Source organism: Silurus aristotelis (genome assembly GCF_946808225.1).
Source record: "Silurus aristotelis genome assembly, chromosome: 2".
NCBI lineage: Eukaryota > Metazoa > Chordata > Actinopteri > Siluriformes > Siluridae > Silurus > Silurus aristotelis.
Genome location: NC_139575.1, coordinates 29,381,766 through 29,402,226, shown reverse-complemented (window position 1 = coordinate 29,402,226; position 20,461 = coordinate 29,381,766). Strand labels below are relative to the sequence as shown.

General features: G+C 38.9%; 1 protein-coding gene across 3 annotated transcripts; it reads left to right on the top strand.

Annotated features, from left to right (window-relative positions):
* Positions 1-6,640: 6,640 nt before the first annotated feature.
* Positions 6,641-9,870, top strand: mych (myelocytomatosis oncogene homolog). 3 transcript variants are annotated; one of them, XM_083561006.1, is made up of 3 exons: positions 6,641-6,823; positions 7,640-8,184; positions 8,517-9,870. In XM_083561006.1, exons 2-3 carry the CDS (start codon positions 7,653-7,655, stop codon positions 9,017-9,019), a joined length of 1,035 nt encoding a protein of 344 aa, XP_083417132.1. In that variant the 5' UTR covers positions 6,641-6,823; positions 7,640-7,652; the 3' UTR covers positions 9,020-9,870. The 3 variants fall into 3 exon arrangements, with proteins under 3 accessions (XP_083417132.1, XP_083417133.1, XP_083417131.1); XM_083561007.1 differs by lacking the exon at positions 6,641-6,823 and adding an exon at positions 7,149-7,492; XM_083561005.1 differs by lacking the exon at positions 6,641-6,823 and adding an exon at positions 7,149-7,520.
* Positions 9,871-20,461: the final 10,591 nt, after the last annotated feature.

Below are 20,461 nucleotides of genomic sequence, written 5' to 3'. Positions count from 1 at the left end.
GCCCTTTATTGCATCAATATTATGCAATGGAAGAGGTCTCTTTCAGCGGGATAGTGCACCCTGCGACACTGCAAAGATAGTTTGGGAATAGTTTGAAGAACATGACAAAGAGTTAATAGTGTTGACTTGTTTTCAAATTCTCCACTACTCTTTCCCATAACTTCATGGTGTGACTGATCAACTTGATTCCCCTGTAGTTACTGCAGGGGAATCAAGTTGATCAGTCACACCATGAAGTTATGGGAAAGAGTAGTAGAGAATTTGAAAACAAGTCAACACTATTAACTCTTTGTCATGTTAATAGCTCAAAATACTCCCTCCACCTTCTTAACACACTCTCCTCACTAGTCAACACATTTCCATTCCCATCCTTTATTGCTCTAACCTGCAGCACATTCTTACCAGCTCGGTCCCTCTGTCTGTACAAAACCCGTTGCTAATATTCTCTATGGCCAAAAAGCCAGCAGTGTTAACTTGAAGGCCCTGGGCAGATTAGATTGACATGGCAGCACATAGAGTCTGAAATCTGTATATATCTGAAATCTGTATATGTATATTTTGTTTAGTGTATGTATATATATGTGTATGTATATATATATATATATATATATATATATATATATATATATATATATATATATATATATATATATATATATATGTACTGTATGTATATATATATATATATATATATATATATATATATATATATATATATATATATATGTATATATATATATATATATATATATATATATATATATATATATATGTATATATATATATATATATATATATATATATATATATATATATATGTATATATATATATATATATATATATATATATATATATATATATATATATATATATATATATATATATATATATATATATATATTGACTATTTAAGAACTGGGATATTTTTTAAGCTTCCTGAAATTGTGTACAGATCCTAGCAACATGGGGCCGTGCATTATCATGCTGCAACGTGAGGTAATGGTCGTGGATGAATGGCACAACAATGGTCCTCAGGATCTCGTCACAATATCTCTGTGCATTAAAAATGCCATCAATAAAATGCACCTGTGTTTGTTGTCCATAACATACGCCTTCCCATACCATAACCCCACCGCAACCATGGTCCACCTTGACATTAGCAAACCGTTTACCCACACAATGCCATACAAGCTGTCTGCCATCTGCCCTGTACAGTGAAAACCGGAATCATCCGTGAAGAGAACACCTCTCCAAAGTGCCAGATGCCATAGAATGTGACCATTTGCCCACTCAAGTTGGTTACGCAACGAACTGCATTCAGGTCGAGACCCTGATAAGGTGATGAGCATGCAGATGAGCTTCCCTAAAATGGACAGAAACCAGAAAATTTGAGCAGAAAATCTTTGGTTATGCAAAACAATTGTTGCAGCAGCTGTCCGGGTGGCTGGTCTATGACAATCTTGGAGTTAAAGATGCTGGATGTGGAGGTCCTGGGCTGGTGTGGTTACACATGTTCTGCAGTCAGCATGCCAATTGCATGCTCCCTCAAAACTTGCGACATATGTGGCATTGTGCTGTGTGATAAAACTGCACATTTTAGAGTGGCCTTTTATTGTGGCCGGCCTTAGGCACACCTGTGCAATATATACAAGTATAGTGGAACCTCGATAGTCGTGACTTTTCATTTGGAACCGGACTAAGAGTAACTAGCCTAAAATCTTATAGTTTGCGAGAAGCCGCAAGTAGCTTGAAAGTTTGGAGTAATATTTCAAAACAGAGTTTGTACTAATAAATTACATACAATGTTTTTTGTTAGTCACGAGGGGTCAAACAAGGTTGCACTGTTACACACACACACACACACACATATATATATATATATATATATATATATATATATATATATATATATATATATATATATATATATATATATATATATATAGAGTGGTGTATCAGTACACATATTCGTACCAAACCATTTCAATCCTGACAATTCTGCATATCGGGGGAGTAAATGCATGAAGAATGGAAGGAATGAAGAATTTGTTAAATTATGCTGAAAAAAGTAGAACAGTTTAGTAGAACACATCTTTAGAAAATTAAATATTAAATATAAAAGACAAACACACACACACACACACACAGTTATATTCACATCTGTATTACCCAAATGGGGGCTAACAAATGTAAACTAATTAATTTTCTGTTTATTTAATATATTTAATTTGTGGCAATATAATCGATTGGTCAATTTAATGGATGCAATAAAGTCAAGAGGCTTTTATTGTCATTCAAGACAGCATGTAAACACTGTAATATAATATAATAAAGTTGAAGGTGCAAAAAAAGTATGTAAACAATGTAAACAATATAGTAGTCAGGTGCAAAAAGACGGCATGTAAACAGTAATACAGTGAAAGGTGCAGTTAAACAGATATCAGTTATCAAATATAAATAATAATAATAAATAAATGATGGTGGAATAGATTGAGATGAGTGTGTGTTGTGTTAAGTCCAGGTTGTACAGTTTGATACACACATTTGTGTGTGTGTGTGTTTGTGTGTGTGTGTGTGTGTGTGTGTGTGTGTGTGTGTGTGTGTGTGTGTGTGTGTGTGTGTGTGTGAGTTCCCTTCAGTTCTGTGTATTAAATAGCCTGATGGCTTGCGGGAAAAAACTGTTGCACAGTCTTGTTGTGAAGGCCTGAATGCTTCGGAACCGTTTTCCTGATGGCAGGAGTGTGAAAAGTGTGTGTGATGGGTGTGTGTGGTCATCCACAATGCTGTGTGCTTTGCGGATGCAGCGTGTGGTGTAAATGTCCATGATAGAGGGGAGAGAGACTCCGATGATCTTCTCAGCTGTCCTCACTATCCTCTGTAGGGTCTTGCGATCCGAGACGGTGCAATTCCCAAACCAGGCAGTGATGCAGCTGCTCAAGATGCTCTCAATGGTTCCTCTGTAGAACATGGTCAGGATGGGGGGGAGGGAGATGGGCTTTTCCTCAGCCTTCTCAGGAAATAGAGACGCTGCTGGGCTTTGGTGATGGAGCTGGTGTTGAGTAACCAGGTGAGGTTATCCGCCAGATGAACACCGAGGAATTTGGTGCTCTTGACGATCTCCACTGAGGATCCATCAATAATCAGTGGAGATTGGTCGCTCTGTGCTCTCCTGAAGTCCACAACCATCTCTTTCGTTTTGTCTACGTTCAGAGACAGGTTGTTGGCTCCACACCAGGCTGTTAACCATTGCACCTCCTCTCTGTATGCTGACTCGTCGTCCTTGCTGATTAGACCCAACACGGTCGTGTCATCAGCAAACTTGATGATATGATTTGAGCTGTGCGTTGCTACACAGTCGTGAGTCAGCAAAGTGAACAGCAGTGGACTGAGCACACAGCCCTGGGGGGCCCCAGTGTTTAGTGTGGTGGTGCTGGAGATGCTGTTCCCGATCCGTACTGACTGAGGTCTCTTTACAGTCAGGAAGTCCAGGATCCAGTTGCAAAGGGAGGTGTTCAGGCCAGTAGGCTCAAATTCTCGATCAGGTGCTGAGGAATGATGGTGTTGAATGCTGAGCTAAAGTCAATGAACAGCATTCGGACATATGAGTCCTTGGTATCCAGATGGGTGAGGGCCAAATGGAGGGTCGTGGAGATAGCATCGTCCGTGGAACAGTTTGGACGATATGCAAACTGCATGGGGTCCAGTGAGGGTGGAAGCTGGGTCTTAATGTGCCTCATGACGAGCCTCTCGATGCACTTCATCACGATGGGGGTGAGCGCGACGGGACGATAGTCATTTAGGCAGGATATGGTAGACTTCTTCGGCACAGAAACGATGGTCGTTGTCTTGAAGCACGTGGGAACAACGTTACTGCTCAGGGAGATGTTAAAGATGTCATTAAAGACATCCGCTAGCTGTTCTACACATTCCCTAAGCACTCTGCCAGGAATGTTGTCAGGTCCAGCAGACTTCCGTGGGTTAACTCTGCATAGAGTTTTCCTTACTTCAGCTGTGGTTAGACAGAGCACCTGATCAGTGGGAGAAGGGGTGGTCTTCCTCGCCTTCACGTTGTTCTGTACCTCAAACCAGGCGTAGAAGCCGTTAAACGCATCTGGGAGGGAGGCATCACGGTCACAAGCAGGTGATGTAGTCTTGTAATTCGTGATCGCATGGATGTCCTGCCACATGCGCCGAGTGTCTCCACTGTCCTGGAAGTGGTTGTGGATAGTTCATATATTATTTAACCAAGCACCATTTTATTTAAAATTGTTTTTAAAAATAAACTGTTGATGATAACAAATGTTATTTTAATGTTAAATTTCATCGATTCATGACTTAAAAACCGAGGTACGTACCAAATCATGATTCAATCTTTCAATTCTCTGGGTTTTTAGTAGAGTTGAGACTCAGAGCTCTATAGCAGGCTACTCAAGATCTTTCACTCCATAATCCATATCTTAGAATCCACCTTAGAAATATTGCTAAAATTAGAAATATGATGTCGTTACAGGATGCAGAAAAACTAGTTCATGCTTTTGTTACTTCTAGATTAGACTACTGTAACGCTTTACTGTCTGGGTGTGCGAGTAAGTGCATAAATAAGCTTCAGTTAGTTCAGAATGCAGCAGCAAGAGTCCTCACTAGATCTAGGAAATATGATCACATCACCCCTGTTTTATTCAGTCTACACTGGCTCCCAATTAAATCTCGCATTGATTATAAAATACTACTACTGACGTATAAAGCACTTAACGGTCTCGCACCGCAGTATCTGAGTGAACTTCTGTACCAGTATGATCCTCCACGCCTACTTAGATCAAAAGGTGCTGGCTATCTGTTCGTTCCTCAAATAATGAAGACTACAGCAGGGGGCAGATCTTTCTCTTATAAAGCCCCACAGTTATGGAACAGCCTTCCAACCAGTGTTCAGGACTCAGACACAGTTTCAGTGTTCAAGTCGAGGTTGAAAACGTATTTATTTAGTCAAACCTTTGATCGGTAGATTTTTTTCTTAGGTAAAGGCTCAGATCTGGAGGGAATATGGATATAGAATGTTTGGTGAACTGGTATATTTGTATGCTGTCGTCCCCTCACATTCACACATTCACTCAGGTTTGTTGACGGTGGTGTGGTGGGTCGTCTCTTATCCCAGAGATCCCTCATGTCTGTGTTCCCATCTGGTTCTCCCTTTTAGTTATGCTGCTATAGCGAGTTTTGCCAGAGTCCAAACTGCACAATGACATTAACTTTCATACAACAATAAGGACACTTAATAATCCATATCCTTCTCTTTCTGTCACCCCTCTTCTCTCTCTCTCTCTCTCTCTCTCTCTCTCTCTCTCTCTCTCTCCCTCGGTCGAGTTAAACATGCTCCTGAGGCTCCAGTGACCGTGGTTCCTGCCCCTCTCCCCTCCGTGGATCTTCCCACTTCGTCCAGGCCTGCCTCTGGATAGTGTTCTCTTCGACTGGAGGCCACTCTGTGCAGCTTGGGACGGTTTCTCATCAACACCTTGGGTGGTTCCATGAAATTCCCGAGTAAGAACAGGAGCTTTGAGGATGGATTAGACTGTAGTTAATGTCAACAGTCTGCTACACTGACTTAGGATACAGTTTGCTTCTGATCATCATCACTGTACCCCTACCACTGTACTATACATTGTATATCTGCTTCAAATGGACATTCGGTGCAACCCAGATGAGGATGGGTTCCCTCTTGAGTCTGGTTCCTCTCAAGGTTTCTTCCTTATGCCATCTCGGGGAGTTTTCCTTGCCACAGTTGCTCATCAGGGACAAACGTACTTACAAAGAACATATTTACTTTTAATTACCACATTATCTGTGTAAAGCTGCTTTGAGACAATGTTCATTATTAAAAGCGATGTGCCTTCAATGTATTTTATATATATAAAATGTCTGTTGTTGCACTTTAGAAATCCACAGCTGTTGTCCAGAACAATCTGAACAAAAACTGTGTATTAAGGATTCTAAATCTAATTATAGATTCAGTGTACAATATTTACATGTGGTACTGTACTATTGTATGGGAATGCATGACTCCTAATACGATTTCTGCCCTGGTATTTGAAAATGGCAGCAGGACGGCATGTTCTTTTCAAGCAACGGGGGAATTTCTCAAGGAAGGAGCGTATATTTGAGATGTCTACCTAACAACGGGATGTGCCGTTTGCACAGAAAACCTTTGTTTAACGGTGTTTGTTTGTTAGTCTATTTTTGTCACATTTATAATTTAGGTTTTTATTCATTAAACCTTGTGGATATACGCGGAATTCGTAGTAACGACCATCAGCTCCACGAAGTGGACCGAAATGGAACACATAAGGAACAAACAGCCGGCTTTTGTGCAGACTGACACGTGGAAAGAAACGCGCCTCCCGCCTTCGTTTCTTGGAATTCCAACGCTGGTTCGCGGCAGCCATATCACTCCGCGCAGCGCACTATTCCCACGCCTCGTGTGTTTTACCACGGAATTCCTGATGTCAGACACATTTTACAAGTTTAACGATCTTAACATTTTTGCCAAAGCACAATATTTTATGATAATAATAAATACTATTAAAATTAAATATTTCAGAGATTGAATTTGGCGCGAATTTGTACGTGGAAGGACACTAACAAGCGCTTCGGTAGTATAAAGTTAAATCCCTTCAATGCCCCACCTACTGCTTTTCTGTACCTCGTGGTCTTGTGATATGGGACTTAGCATACATTTTTAATTTTTTGTCGCATTAATTTCATTTTGGACGTCTACAGCTCACCGTCAACAGGTTTTGCTATATTTACCAGGGTCACCGTAAAAAAAAAGTAAGTTGTTCATTTTACATTATTCACACTTTAACCGATGTGATCTGAGAAACGTGGTGCATGGGCATGCATGCCGGTTGCACTTTTTTTTTTAGGTTTTTTTTTTAGTTCTTTCATTGTATTTCGAATAATAGTTCATAGTGCCCGATATTACAGTAGTAGTTTTTGACAATACTTATAAAACCAACTTTATATATTATATATATATATATATATATATATATATATATATATATATATATATATATATACATACACCTATATAAGGAAGACCTATATAAATAACTGATTTAAATATCTGCAATATTACCATACATAGTTTCTAATTATCTTAATTGAATTTTAAGTGGGTCTTAACAAAAGATTTGGCAGCTTTTGAGTCGAATCTGTATTCTAGTGTAAAGTTTAGGGGTGTTCTTTAGAAGTTAGTGAACGAAGCGGCCTGTCCAGCTGTTACATGATGTCACCATAAAACAGGAGGGGGAACGAAGACCTGAAGCCCTACCCACTCAGTAGAGCAATAAAAAATGTGTGTTCTTACGGTTTAATTTACGCTGTCGAAATTTACTGCTCGAGCATAGAAATAAACAAAACATGGCTATAGACCTACGCCCGTACCGTAACGCCATAGCGAAATAACACGGAATAAGCCATTTGTTGGGCAACTCGGTGAGCGGAACATCTGGAAGGTTTGCATGTGCGTGGTCCGGGCAGCTCGCTATAGGATTTGCTTTGTCATTAATGCTTAGTTTATGAAACAAACAGCACCACAATCTGGCCTAGGTTTGTGTTTAAGACATTGTTCCTGTTTTCTAGGATTCTTTGAAACATGCTACCGAGGCGCTCTACCCCTCACGACTGGCTCGGCGAGTCGGAACCGCTGCTGTTCGACAACGAGTTTTATCAGAACTTAATCAAGGATCTGCAGTCGGTACCCACGCCGCCACAGTCTCCACCGATCAAGGCTGAGTACGGCAAGTCCTTGTCCAGCGTGGATCAGCTCGAATTGATGTCGGAGCTTCTGCTCGAGGACAGTGACTTTCTGCATTTGAGCTTGACTAGTGATTTAGGTGATGATCGTGCGAGATATTTCGACTCGGACGACTGCTTGTGGCCATGCGCCGCGGAGAAATCGGCCGACGAGAAAATGTCCGTCCTTTCCACAAGTCCTCTGCTTTCGGATATCGATACGGAAATCTTTGCCGAGATTGTCGGGTCCACGCTGAATTGTCGTGGCGCTGCGGCCGCGTGTGAGGCGCTAATGCAAAGCGACGATCTAACCCTTAGCACTCCCGAGCAGAGCGAGACCTCCTCCGATTATGGCTCCTTGTCCGCGCCTGGAGAATCATCCAGCGATTCTGGTTAGTGCATATTGAACTTATTATTACCGCTATTGATTTCCATGTCAGTGTTATAATAATGTAATTCCACTCAACCAATACACTGGCCACTGCTCTTGTGTTAAACAGTTACAGTCATCCTGTAACGATATATTTTGGTGTTGATATCTTTTGTTGATATGTGTTTAAATCCTTTGTATGCGATTTTCATCAAATTCCACATTTTATTAGTCCAATTTGATTGTGCTGCACTTACCTTTGCTGTTGCAGTGCTTGTTTTTTGGCTGCTCTGTTTTCAACATTAGTATATTTATAGATATGTGTGCATTTGTGTTTTTTTTTTTTTGTAACAGAGGAGGAAATAGATGTGGTGACTGTTCGCCGCTGCAAGATATCGACTCGATCAGAGCAGCAGAAAGATGATGACAGGCGCCAGCAGAAGCAGGCATTAAAACGCTGTCATCTTGAGATCCAGCAGCAACACAATTATGCCGCTCCTCGGCCTGCCTCTCCCCCGCCTGCTTTGCAGAGTGTAAAACGTGTACGTGGAAATATGAGACACATTACTTCTCGCCATGCTTGTGACCTGGATGACGATGAAGAGCGGCGTAGAACCCATAATGTTATGGAGAGACAGCGGCGCAATGAGCTAAAGAACTGCTTCCTACGTCTTCGTGACAACGTGCCTGAACTGTCTAACAACGACAAAGCATCTAAGGTAATGATACTAAAACGAGCTAGGGAGAGCATCCGCAACCTGGAATCTGAGGGACAAAGACTCAGTCAAAAGAGATTCAGACTGAGAGAGAAACAGGAACAACTCAAGGCCAGATTGGAGCAACTCAAAAGGTTTTGAGGCTTTAAAAGTTCTGGGACTAGATGTATATGGAATACTGTTTGGAGCATGAACAGCATTCTTAGACTGTCACAGTGATACTGCACATGATCAGTGCAGCAGTATCTACCAACTGTTCATCTCTAAAGAGATGGCTAGATTTATATTTTCTTGTAATTTTTGTAAAGTTCCTTTTGGAAATATGCATCTTCAATGCAAATGTTGTTCTCAGAGTAGTTCTTTAAAGCTATGCCAAAATTATTAGTCTTAAATGAGAATAAAAAATATTTTCAATACAATTTAATGTTTACTTTAACCGTTTTTTTATGTACACATTTAATCTGTACAAATTGTGGCATTTTATAATCATTGAACAATATTTATTACCCCCAAATGCCTTGTCCATGAGGCACAGACATACAAACACACTCTCATTGTAATTGATTGTGCTACTGATGTAGGATTTTGGGCTGGATCCAAAAAAAGGTTAGAGTTTTGAGGATGAATGTGATGTCTGTAAATGGTTGTGTTTGCTTTAAATTTGGTCCTTGTAATAATACAGTATAGTCATTTATATATTTAAATGACAACACCAGATGTGTTAAATATTTGCATTATCATTTGTAGTTTGGAGTGTCATTCAGAAAATTGGGATTCATATTTGAAACATTTTTTTGTGTTTCAAAAATATTTTTAATTCATTTTCTTATCTACCTCTGCCAAGGAGACTGAGATTAGTATTGCCTTCATAATGGCAACTGTATAGATTTCAGGTATTATTGTCATTCTTAATTATTTCTGATAAATTATTTGCGAAATTGAATTCTTTTTTTGCAGCGTTTTTATACATATATTAAACAATCAATGATATATCTATGTCTACCTCTGTTATTTTCTTATATATTTGTGTCAAGACATAAAGATCTCAGTGAAAAAATATTTCTATTGTCTGACATGTATATTATAGGAAGTGTTTGTCAGGGTGTGATGAATTGGAGGTTGACTATTATTTAACATTTTAAGAGCTCACAAAGTAATAAATGTCAGTTGGCAGATAAGTTTCAGTGTCTTCAGGAACTAAATGTATAGATATAGACATTTACTTACCATTTATTCACAACACAGGTTTCTAAATTCGCTCATTTTTGTTTATATATCAGCGAAACAAGGTAGCAGCATAAAGAGATGTTATCTAAAAATGTTATTTATTTCACAGGTGATAATGTTATCATTTTATAATTTTATGCCTGGTTGGTGTAGATCTATTCATTTCTTGGTATAAAAGAGTGTCTCTGATCTCTCTGGTCTCAAATGTCCTACTTGCAATAAAACTAGATTCTTACATTTGCAGTCATCTGTATGTTTAGTGAGTAATTCAACTCAGTTAGATTATTTGAATATGATTTTTAAGAATGGACAATGTCACAGAGCAGCCTAACAGATAATCCTAATATGTATGTCAATCAGAGCAAACCAGAGGAACAGTGGGATGGAAAATCTCCATGAGATGATATTAGAAAACCTTAAGTGGAACCAGAGCCAGCAGGGAACAAATTGTCATTCAGGTTGAGACCAAATATTCATTCATTATATTTCCATCATTGTTGAAGTTGTCATCTGTTCAGTGGTTGAGACAGTTTGTAGAACTTTTATACTTGCAGTTATGTGCAAGCTCACTATGGGCTAGTAGCAACTGTGCCAATGTTAGAAATACAACCCAACCTAACACCACGTCATACACATTGTGTATAGTATCATTCCCTCAAACCTATTAAATTAAACCAAATATTAAATGTAGTGGTGCTAACAATATTGCACCCTTTTGTTTATCTTTTTACAAAGCCACTTATATGACTAACATTGAATAGACTCTGTAATGAGTTCTCTCAAAAATACTTTTTAAATACTTTAAAAGAATGCAAATGTTAATTTGTGTCCCAGGAGTGATTTTTGTGTTTTGATTAAGAGGGCCAGTGAGGAATGATTTCTTGGCTTATTTTTAAATGACTTGCATGAAATAAAGAAGTGAGTATGTGAAGGCAGCAGTTTCATTTCAAGGATCACATGACTTTTCTCAAAAAGTCCCCTAGCTGCCTCCTACGCAGATTGTTCAGGGACTGCAAAGCCCCCGCAACTACCAACGTGGAACCCACCACTTTTTTGCAAAAGGAGATGAGAAGGTTACAGAACTTAGTCATTGTGTGCTGAATAATTGTTTTTGGAGGGTCAAATTCCGTGGTCAAAGCGAAGAGATTTCTCTATATGTATTTATATTGATTCTAAAAATTATGTATAAATATTTTTTAATTATGATTTGTAATAATCCAAAAATGTAGATCAAATTGTACTGTTTTAAACATAGTACAGATGAAATAGGTGGACTTATCACCTTATTCAGGCTATGAATATAATGGCCATGGCAGCTAGCCTGCTACTTTATGTCTTTATCCACCAATTCTATCTATTATAGATTATTTTATTAATGACCGTGCATTACAAATGTATTGATATGTAATGGTGGATTATGTTGATAGAAACACCAACCTTGTAATTAAATACACGATAACGTACAAAAGAAGACAAAAAAAAAAAAATGAAAAGGTAAGGTTACCCTGGTCAATTCAATATTTAGATTTTATATTTTGTGCAATGTATGTAATGTATATCATACATATACAGTAATTTCTAATTTTCAAATAATAATACTGTATATTTTATGGTTAAATAGGAAACCATTAAAGTAAGATGCTATTAATTACAGTTAAAGAGGTTGTATCTTAATTTTTTTGTATTTTTTTTAAATACTGGCAAAGCAAATACCAGGGACCACAACCTGTATACTACATGAGAGGCTAATTAAATAATTTATGCAGTAGGCAAAGGCGGATTGGACAAAAAACTTAATGGGATCTCGCATGCATCAGAGAAAATCTACACCTGTGTTTACTTATAGGTAAGTTTTTACCCCATTGTGTAATTAAAAAAAAAAATGAAATGATTAAGAGGAAACTCCAAGGGACATCCCCTTCATGGTTGAGATGCACAAAATAAACTTTTTCCTCTTGCAACCTAACATTTTTTTTATGATGTCACCATCTTACTTGTATGTTCAATTTTGCTTTATACCATATGTTTCACTGATCCTGTTTTCACCTGTTTTTGTGTATGCTGAATGTTATTGCCAAAATAGTTAAATAGTCATAAAGGAAACATTTTCAACAGTAATTTTTAAAACAGTTCCTCTTATATGGAACCTAGTTTTGAACTACTTTTGTGTGCTATTAAAAGTACTGCAAGGAATGACCAAATGTGGCAGTTAAAATGTTTCTATAATTATAGTGAAATAGTTTCATTAAGCATCACTGCCTGGCTTCTTTCACTTAATGTAAAGGTTGAATGGATGACTGTGTGATGGATTCTGTTTATGAGAAGAAAAGGCTGAAGATGTGAAATGAAACCCACAACCTGTGAGTAATACCACAACGTAAGAAGATAGGTGAAGAAAACTCCCCCCTTTTACAAGAACATATCAAACACAATGTGTGTGTGTGTGTGTGTGTGTGTGTGTGTGTGTGTGTGTGTGTGTGTGTGTGTGTGTGTGTGTGTGTGTGTGTGTGTTAGTGGAGGTGTGTATGTAAATATTTGTAGAACCTGTATTTATTTAGCTCTAAAATTGTGTTCTCAATTCACAATTAACACATTCATCATTCACAAGAAACACATTTCCCAATAGACAATGACACAAAACTAAGGAATCCTAAGTGTAGATTGGAAGTAATTTGAAGACTTTCTCTTTAATTTCATTTAGTTTTTTTGTGTGGAAGCAGTGACTGATGGAGACCACCATAGACCATCTTATTTAGAAGAAGTGCACATAAACAACCACTCTTGATTCTGGAAACAGCCTTGATCTAATAGTCATTTAGAATAAATGACTACTAGCCAAATTATTTTGTTTTTGCAAAACACAAAAGACATTTCAATTCAGACATTTAAAATTTAGAAGATAAAATGATGGGTCTAAATTTCAGCATTTATTTCCTTTTTATTATATATCAAACATTGGCATCTTTGGTAGCAGACCATTCAATATTCAGGTGAGCAAAAGTATAGTAAGGAATGGACTTAAATCAAAATAAACAAAACATTCGATTGATCAGTGGATATAAAAAGTTTACACATCCTTTTTTCTGAAGCCATGTCTTTGGTAATTTTCATGTTGAAATTCCTCTTCATATCTTGGTATTTGGAGCTATTCATTTTCCTATTTATCTTGACAAGTGCGTCTGGCCCAACAGAAGAGAAGCAGCCCCAATAATGCATAATGCTACCCCCAAATGCTTCACTGTCAGTATGGCGTTCTTTGGAAGATGCTCTCTATTTGTCTTTGTGCCAAACATACCTTTTAGAATTATGGCCAAAAAGTTCAACTTTTGTCTCGTCAGACTATAACACATTTTCTCACATGGTTTTTGCATATTCCTCTTTGTAAGAAAAAGATCATAGCTTTCCACCCTACCCCACAGTCCAGAATTGTGCAGAATACAGGAGACTGTATTAAAATGCAATGAATGAACAGTACCTGCCAGAAATACATGTTGCACATTTTGCCCCATTTTTTCCACTTATTGATGATGGTTTTCCAGTTTTTTTGGATTGCTTAAACACGATTTTCAAAACACGGCCCGTGTTTTCAAAACACTACACACAATTAGCACAACCACACACCCAATTAGCAAAACACTACAGATCCCTTGCATAATTAAACCCTCTTGTAAAAACTGGCCTAGCTGGATCTGGCCAGAGAATCTCATCAACATCGCAGGCAATGTTGTCATTAGCAAGACACCTTGGAAAGAAACGTCTTGAATGACGAATCCATCCTTGCATTGCTGCTACCTCCATCTGGTCACAGGCCTCCTCCATGGCTTGGATGAGGGGTACCTCAGCCTGGAGACGGAGATTATATACCTTCCACCGCCATGCCGAGAAAAACTCTTCTATAGGGTTGAGGAATGGAGAGTATGGTGGAAGATATAGGACGGTCAAATGTGAATGTTGCTGAAACCAGTTCTGAACCAGAGCAGAGCGATGGAAAGACACATTGTCCCAGACAACAATGTATTGCATATGATTGTTTTGATTTGCTTCTGTTATGACGTGCAATTGGTCCAAGAATGTAAGTATGAGTGCTGAGTTGTAAGGGCCCATATGGGCATGGCGGTGGAGGACCCCATTCTGTGTAATGGCTGCACAGAGTGTTATATTACCCCCACGTTGCCCTGGGACATTGACTATAGCCCTGTGGCCAATAATGTTTCTTCCCCTCCTTCGTGTTCTCGACAGGTTGAACCCAGCCTCATCTACGTAAATGAACTCATGCTGGATCTCCTCTCCATCCATTTGTAAAACTATCTAAAAAACAGTGACATGCAAAATTGTGTAGTTCAGTGTAGATCTAGTATACATATTACAGTACAGTAAAAGAATATGAGACAGTATGCAAGAACACACTGCTAAAGTGAATACATACCCCTGCATAATCATGCCGCAGTCGTTTCAACCTTTCGGAATTGCGCTCGAAAGGCACTCGATAAATTTGCTTCATTTGAAGATGTCTTTTTTTTAGGATGCGTGCCAGTGTTGATGTTGAGACCTGATGGATATCGTTGAAACTGGCATGGTTATTGACAATGTTAGCATGGAGCTGATTGAGTGTTATAGCATTGTTGGCCAAAACCATGTTCACTATCTTCCTCTCTTGCTGTTCTGTGAACATAGGAGGCCTTCCCCCTTGTCGTTCCTGACCCTCAATCCTATGTAGCAAAAGCAAACAGTATACAATAGTATAGTAATTTCACAGGAAAAGGTAACAGAAGTGCTGATAGTGCATAGAATACATTACTGTGAGCAGTTACTGAAACCGTGCAGATGTTTTTGATATGATGATATTTTTACAATACCTATTTTCCAGTCAAAATGTTCTTATCACACTTGCCACTGTGTATCGGCTTAGATTTGGCTGTACTCGCAGTCCAGCCTCCCTCAGCGTCAGGCCGTGGTTGACAACGTGGTCAACCAGTGTTGCGCGGATCTCATTTGTCAGATTCGGTCCTCTTTGAGCACCTTCTTGTCTTCCTCTTCCTCTTCCTCTTCCTCTACCTCTACCTCCAGCATGGCCTCCATCTCTTCCTCTTCCTCTGTTGATTCCTCCTCTGTTGACTCCTCTTCCTCCCCTTCCTCCTCTGTTGACTCCTCTTCCTCCACTTCCTCCTCTGTTGACTCCTCTTCCTCCTCTGTTGACTCCTCTTCCTCCCCTTCCTCCTCTGTTGACTCCTCTTCCTCCCCTTCCTCCTCCTCCTTGTCCTCCTCCTCGTTCTCCTCTTCCGATGAACTCACCTGCTGCTTTTTATAGTGCTTATACACCTGATTGGTGTGTCTACAATTACAGTTTTTTTGGATTGCTTACACACTAAAATTAAAAGTAGTACACTATTAGCAATACCTTACACTCAAGAGGCAAAACATCAGCCCATATTTGCACAACTATAAGCACAATGTCAACCTCACACTTGTTGCAAAACTCTACACACAGTGATTTGCAAAACACTAAACACATTTAACATACATTACACACAAAAATCTATCATGAAGTCACCTCCTTGCAATACCAAAGCACTGACTGTCAAATTACAGATCCAGCTAGGCGAAGAGACAATGTCTTGTTCTTTTTTTTTGTTTTACAGTGAACTTACAGTACAATATGTGAAGTGACATTTTGTTACAGTATTATGAATCTCCATGTCAACAATTTGGGCGTGTTGACAAATAAATGAGTTTCTTCAGTCTGCAACATTGGTCTTGTGTAGTGTTTGGTATATTTTCATTATATTTGTACTTTATTGATGGTAGCCTACTCTAATCATAGGGAAGTAGAAGTGCTAAAAGTGTTTTAGGTTTATCACAGCAGAGTGTAACTCGTGCAAACAAAGTATAGTAATGTGAAACGTGTGTGTTTCATATGATAACAAAGTGTGGTTTTTACACAGAAGTGTATAGTTTTTACAAGATTGTTTAATTATGCAAGGGATCTGTAGTGTTTTGCTAATTGGGTGTGTGGTTGTGCTAATTGTGTGTAGTGTTTTGAAAACACGGGCCCTGTTTTGAAAATCGTGCTTAAGCAATCCAAAAAAACTGTAAGCAAACAAGTGTTTGCACACCTGATGACTGTGTTGAACCAATTGGTTGGACGGTGCAGTAATTTGACAGTCAGTGCTTTGGTATTGCAAGGAGGTGACTTCATGATAGATTTTTGTGTGTAATGTATGTTAAATGTGTTTAGTGTTTTGCAAATCACTGTGTGTAGAGTTTTGCAACAAGTGTGAGGTTGACATTGTGCTTATAGTTGTGCAAATATGGGCTGATGTTTTGCCTCTTGAGTGTAAGGTATTGCTAATAGTGTACTACTTTTAATTTTAGTGTGTAAGACATCCAAAAAAACTGTAATAGTGCTCCATTATATATTCAGTGCCTTTTATACAGACTTTTTAGATCCATATTTGTTAGATCCTTAATCTTTAATTGCTCTAATTGCATTTAACCAGCGACTCATCTTAATGTGCTTCTTCTTGAGCCACTCTTTTGTTGCGTTGGCTGTGTGTTTTGGGTCACTGTCATGCTGGAATACCCATCCTTGACCCATTTTCAATGCCCTGGCTGAGGGAAGGAGATTCTCACCCAAGATTTGACAGTACATAACCCCGTAAATCATTCCTTTGATACGGTGCAGTTGTACTGTCCTCTTATCAGAAAAACACCACCAAAGCATAATGTTTCCACCTCCATTTTTGATGGTGGGGATGGTGTTCTTGGGGTCATAGGCAGCATTCCTCCAAATAGGGTTGAGTTGATGCCAAAGAGCTTGATTTTGGTCTCATCTGACCACAACACTTTCACCCAGTTTCCCTCTGAATCATTCACATGTTCACTGGCAAACCTCCGACGGGCCTGTACATGTGCTTTCTTGAGCAGGGGGACCTAATGGGCACTGCAGGATTTTAGTCCTTCACGGTGTAGTTTGTTACCAAATGATTTCTTGGTGAATACAGTCCCAGCTCCCTTGAGATAATCGACAAGATCCTCCCATGTAGTTCTGGGCTGATTCCTCAACGTTATAATGATCATTGAAACTCCACTAGGTGAAAACTTGCATGGAGCTCCAGACCGAGGGAGATTCACAGTACTTGTGTTTCTTCTATTTGTGAATAATCACACTAGCTGTTGTCACCTTCTCACCAAGCTGTTGGCAATGGTCTTGTAGCCCATTCCAGCCTTGTGTAGGTCTACAATCTTATCCCTGACATCGTTGGACAGCTCTTTGGTCTTGGCCATGGTGGAGAGCTTGGAAACTTATTGATTGATTGCTTCTGTTGACAAGTGTCTTTCATAGGGAGTGCTACTAATCTCAGCTACTTACCTATATAAAAGACACCTGGGAGCCAGAAATCTTGCTGACTGATAGTGGATCAAAACACTTATTTTACTAATTGTTACTAATTGTTTACTAATTGTTGTTATTCTGTATCTCACTGTTCAAATAAACCTACCATGAAAATTATAGACTGATCATTTCTTTGTCAGTGGGCAAATGTACAAAATCAGCAGGGGATTAAAACATTCTATCTCACTATTTATAATACTGTTATTTATTGAAAATAGGCCACTTATGCACTTCTGCTTAGCTGCTAACTGCATTTCATTGGCTCTGTATATGTACCTTGCACAATGGCAATCTAATCTAATCTAATCTAATTTAATCTTGTGTCTGTACATAAATAGTCAGTAAGTTTCTCAGCTCATGAGTTGATGCACTGACTTGGATAGATACTGCACCATGGGGAAGACAAAGGAATTGATTCCAGGCCACGATCAGGTAATCCAAGAAAGATTTCACCCACTACTGCTAGAAGAATTATTCAGGACACAAAGGAAAACCCACAAAAAACTTCGAGAGAAATACAGAAAAGTGTTATTTAATGGAGCACAATAAGGAGGTACTTGAACACAAATGACCTGCATGGTTGAGTTGCCAGGAGAAAGCCGTTACTGCGCCCCTGCCACAAAAAGACCCGCTTTCAGTATGCCAGACAACACCTGGACAAGTCTCACAGTTTCAGGAGAAGAGTCATTTGGAGTAATGAGACCAAAATTTAACTCACAACAATAAAAGCATTGTTTGGAGAGAAGCCAACAAGGCCTACAGTAAAAATGTTTACGCCATACCCACTGTAAAGCAGTAAAGCAGCAGATCTGTTAAGCAGAATATCTCTTATGTTTTGGGGCTGTGTGAGCTCCAGTAGCACAGGGAAGTCAAAATCAATGGCAAGATGAATGTAGCATGTTATCAGAAAATACTGGCAAACAATTTGCATTCTACAGCACAAAAGCTGCACATCATGGGACACTCTTGGATGTTCCAACATGACAATGATCCAAGCACAAGGCCAAGTTTACCCCCAATGTCTACAGCAGAAAAAGGTGAATTATGAATGCACAGTTAAGCTAGCATATATATATATATATATATATATATATATATATATATATATATATATATATATATATATATATATATATATATATATATATATATATATATATATGGAATTAATAAAAAAAATTTATATTTTAGAGTAGACCTGCTGAGGTTGCATTAGATTTAATCATTACTGTATAACCAATCACACACTTTTTTTGAGAATGCGGTGTCGAATCAAAGAATTTTGATTTGTTGCTGCAGAAAACACAGGAATTAGTCAACGCATGTGTTCACTGTCTGAATTCTGAATCTGTGTTTGTAATTTCTCTCATTATCATAAATGACATTATGACAGTAGATTCTTTTTTTGCTGTGAAAGTGAATAAATCACTGTTGTTTCAAACTACACTAGATTCTTCCACCCCACCCCTGCTGTTAAAAAAAGGAACTTTTTTTAAGGAAAAATAAGTTTTAAATTAGCTACTTCTTACTTTTACTTGAGACCCATTAGTTTAATTATACTTATAACTATATTCTTCTTCTTCTTTCGGCTTTTCTTATTACGGGTCTCCATACCCCCCTGTCCTTTACATCTGCCTCTTTCAAACCAACTACCTGCATGTCTTCCCTCACCACATACATAAACCTCGTCTTTGGCCTTCATCTTTTCCTCCTTCCTGGTAGCTCCATCCTCAGCATTCTCTTACCGATATACCCATGTCCCTCCTCTACACATGTCCAAACCATCTCAATCTCGCCTCCCTCACCTTGTCTCTGAAACGTCCTACATGCGCTGTCCCTCCAATAAACTAATTTCTAATCCTGTCCATCCTCGTCACTCCAACAAAAACCTCAACTGCTTTAGCTCTGCTGCCTCCAGCTCCACCTCCTGTCTTTTACTCAATGCCACTGTCTTTAAACCATACATCGCAGGTCTCACCACTAACCCTAACCCTATAAACTTTCCCTTTCACTCTTGTAGATACAATTCTATCACAAATCACTCCTGCCACTCTTGTCCACTTACTCCACCCTGCCTGCACTTTTTTCTTCACTTCTCTAACACACTCTCCATTACTTTGCCCTATTGACCCCAAGTACCTTACTGACTTTCATTCCCTTTCTCTTTAGCAAACTTGAACCAGTTCATCATTTCTACTGCACACTTCACTTCTCTCACACTGTCCTCATTCAATACCACAACTCCTCTCCTGTCATACACCAGTCGTACACTTTCTCTAAATCCACAAACACACAATGCAACTTCTTCATTGCAACTCCTTCACTATACTTCTTCATCAACATTCTTAAAGCAAATAATGCGTCTGTGGTGCCCTTCCTCGGCATTAAACCATACTGTTGCTCACAGATGGTCACTCCTTCTCTCAGCCTGGCTTCCACTACTCTTTCACATTACCTCATTGTGTGACTGATCAACTTAATTCCCCTGTAGTTACTGCAGGTCTGCACATCTCCCTTATTCTTAAAGATCGGTATCAGCACACTCCTCCATTCCTCAGGCATCCTCTCACCTTCCAAAATCTTGTTGAACAACCTGGATAAAAACTCTGCTGCCATCTCTCCTAAACATCTCTATGGTTCTACCAGTATGTCATCTGGTCCAACCAACTTTTCACTTTTCATCCTCTTAATTGCTGCTCTCACTTCCTCCTTACTAATCCTATCCACTTCCTGCTTCACCATCTCTACACCATGCAACATTCCCTCTCTCTCATTTTCCTCGATCATCAGCTGCTCAAAATACTCCCTCCATCATCTCAACACCCTCTCCTCACTAGTCAACACATTTCCATCTCCATCCTTTATTGCTCTAACTTGCAACACATCTTTCCCATCTCGGTTCCTCTGCCTGGCCAATTGGTATTAATCCCTTTTTCCCCTCCATAGTGTCCAACATCACATAC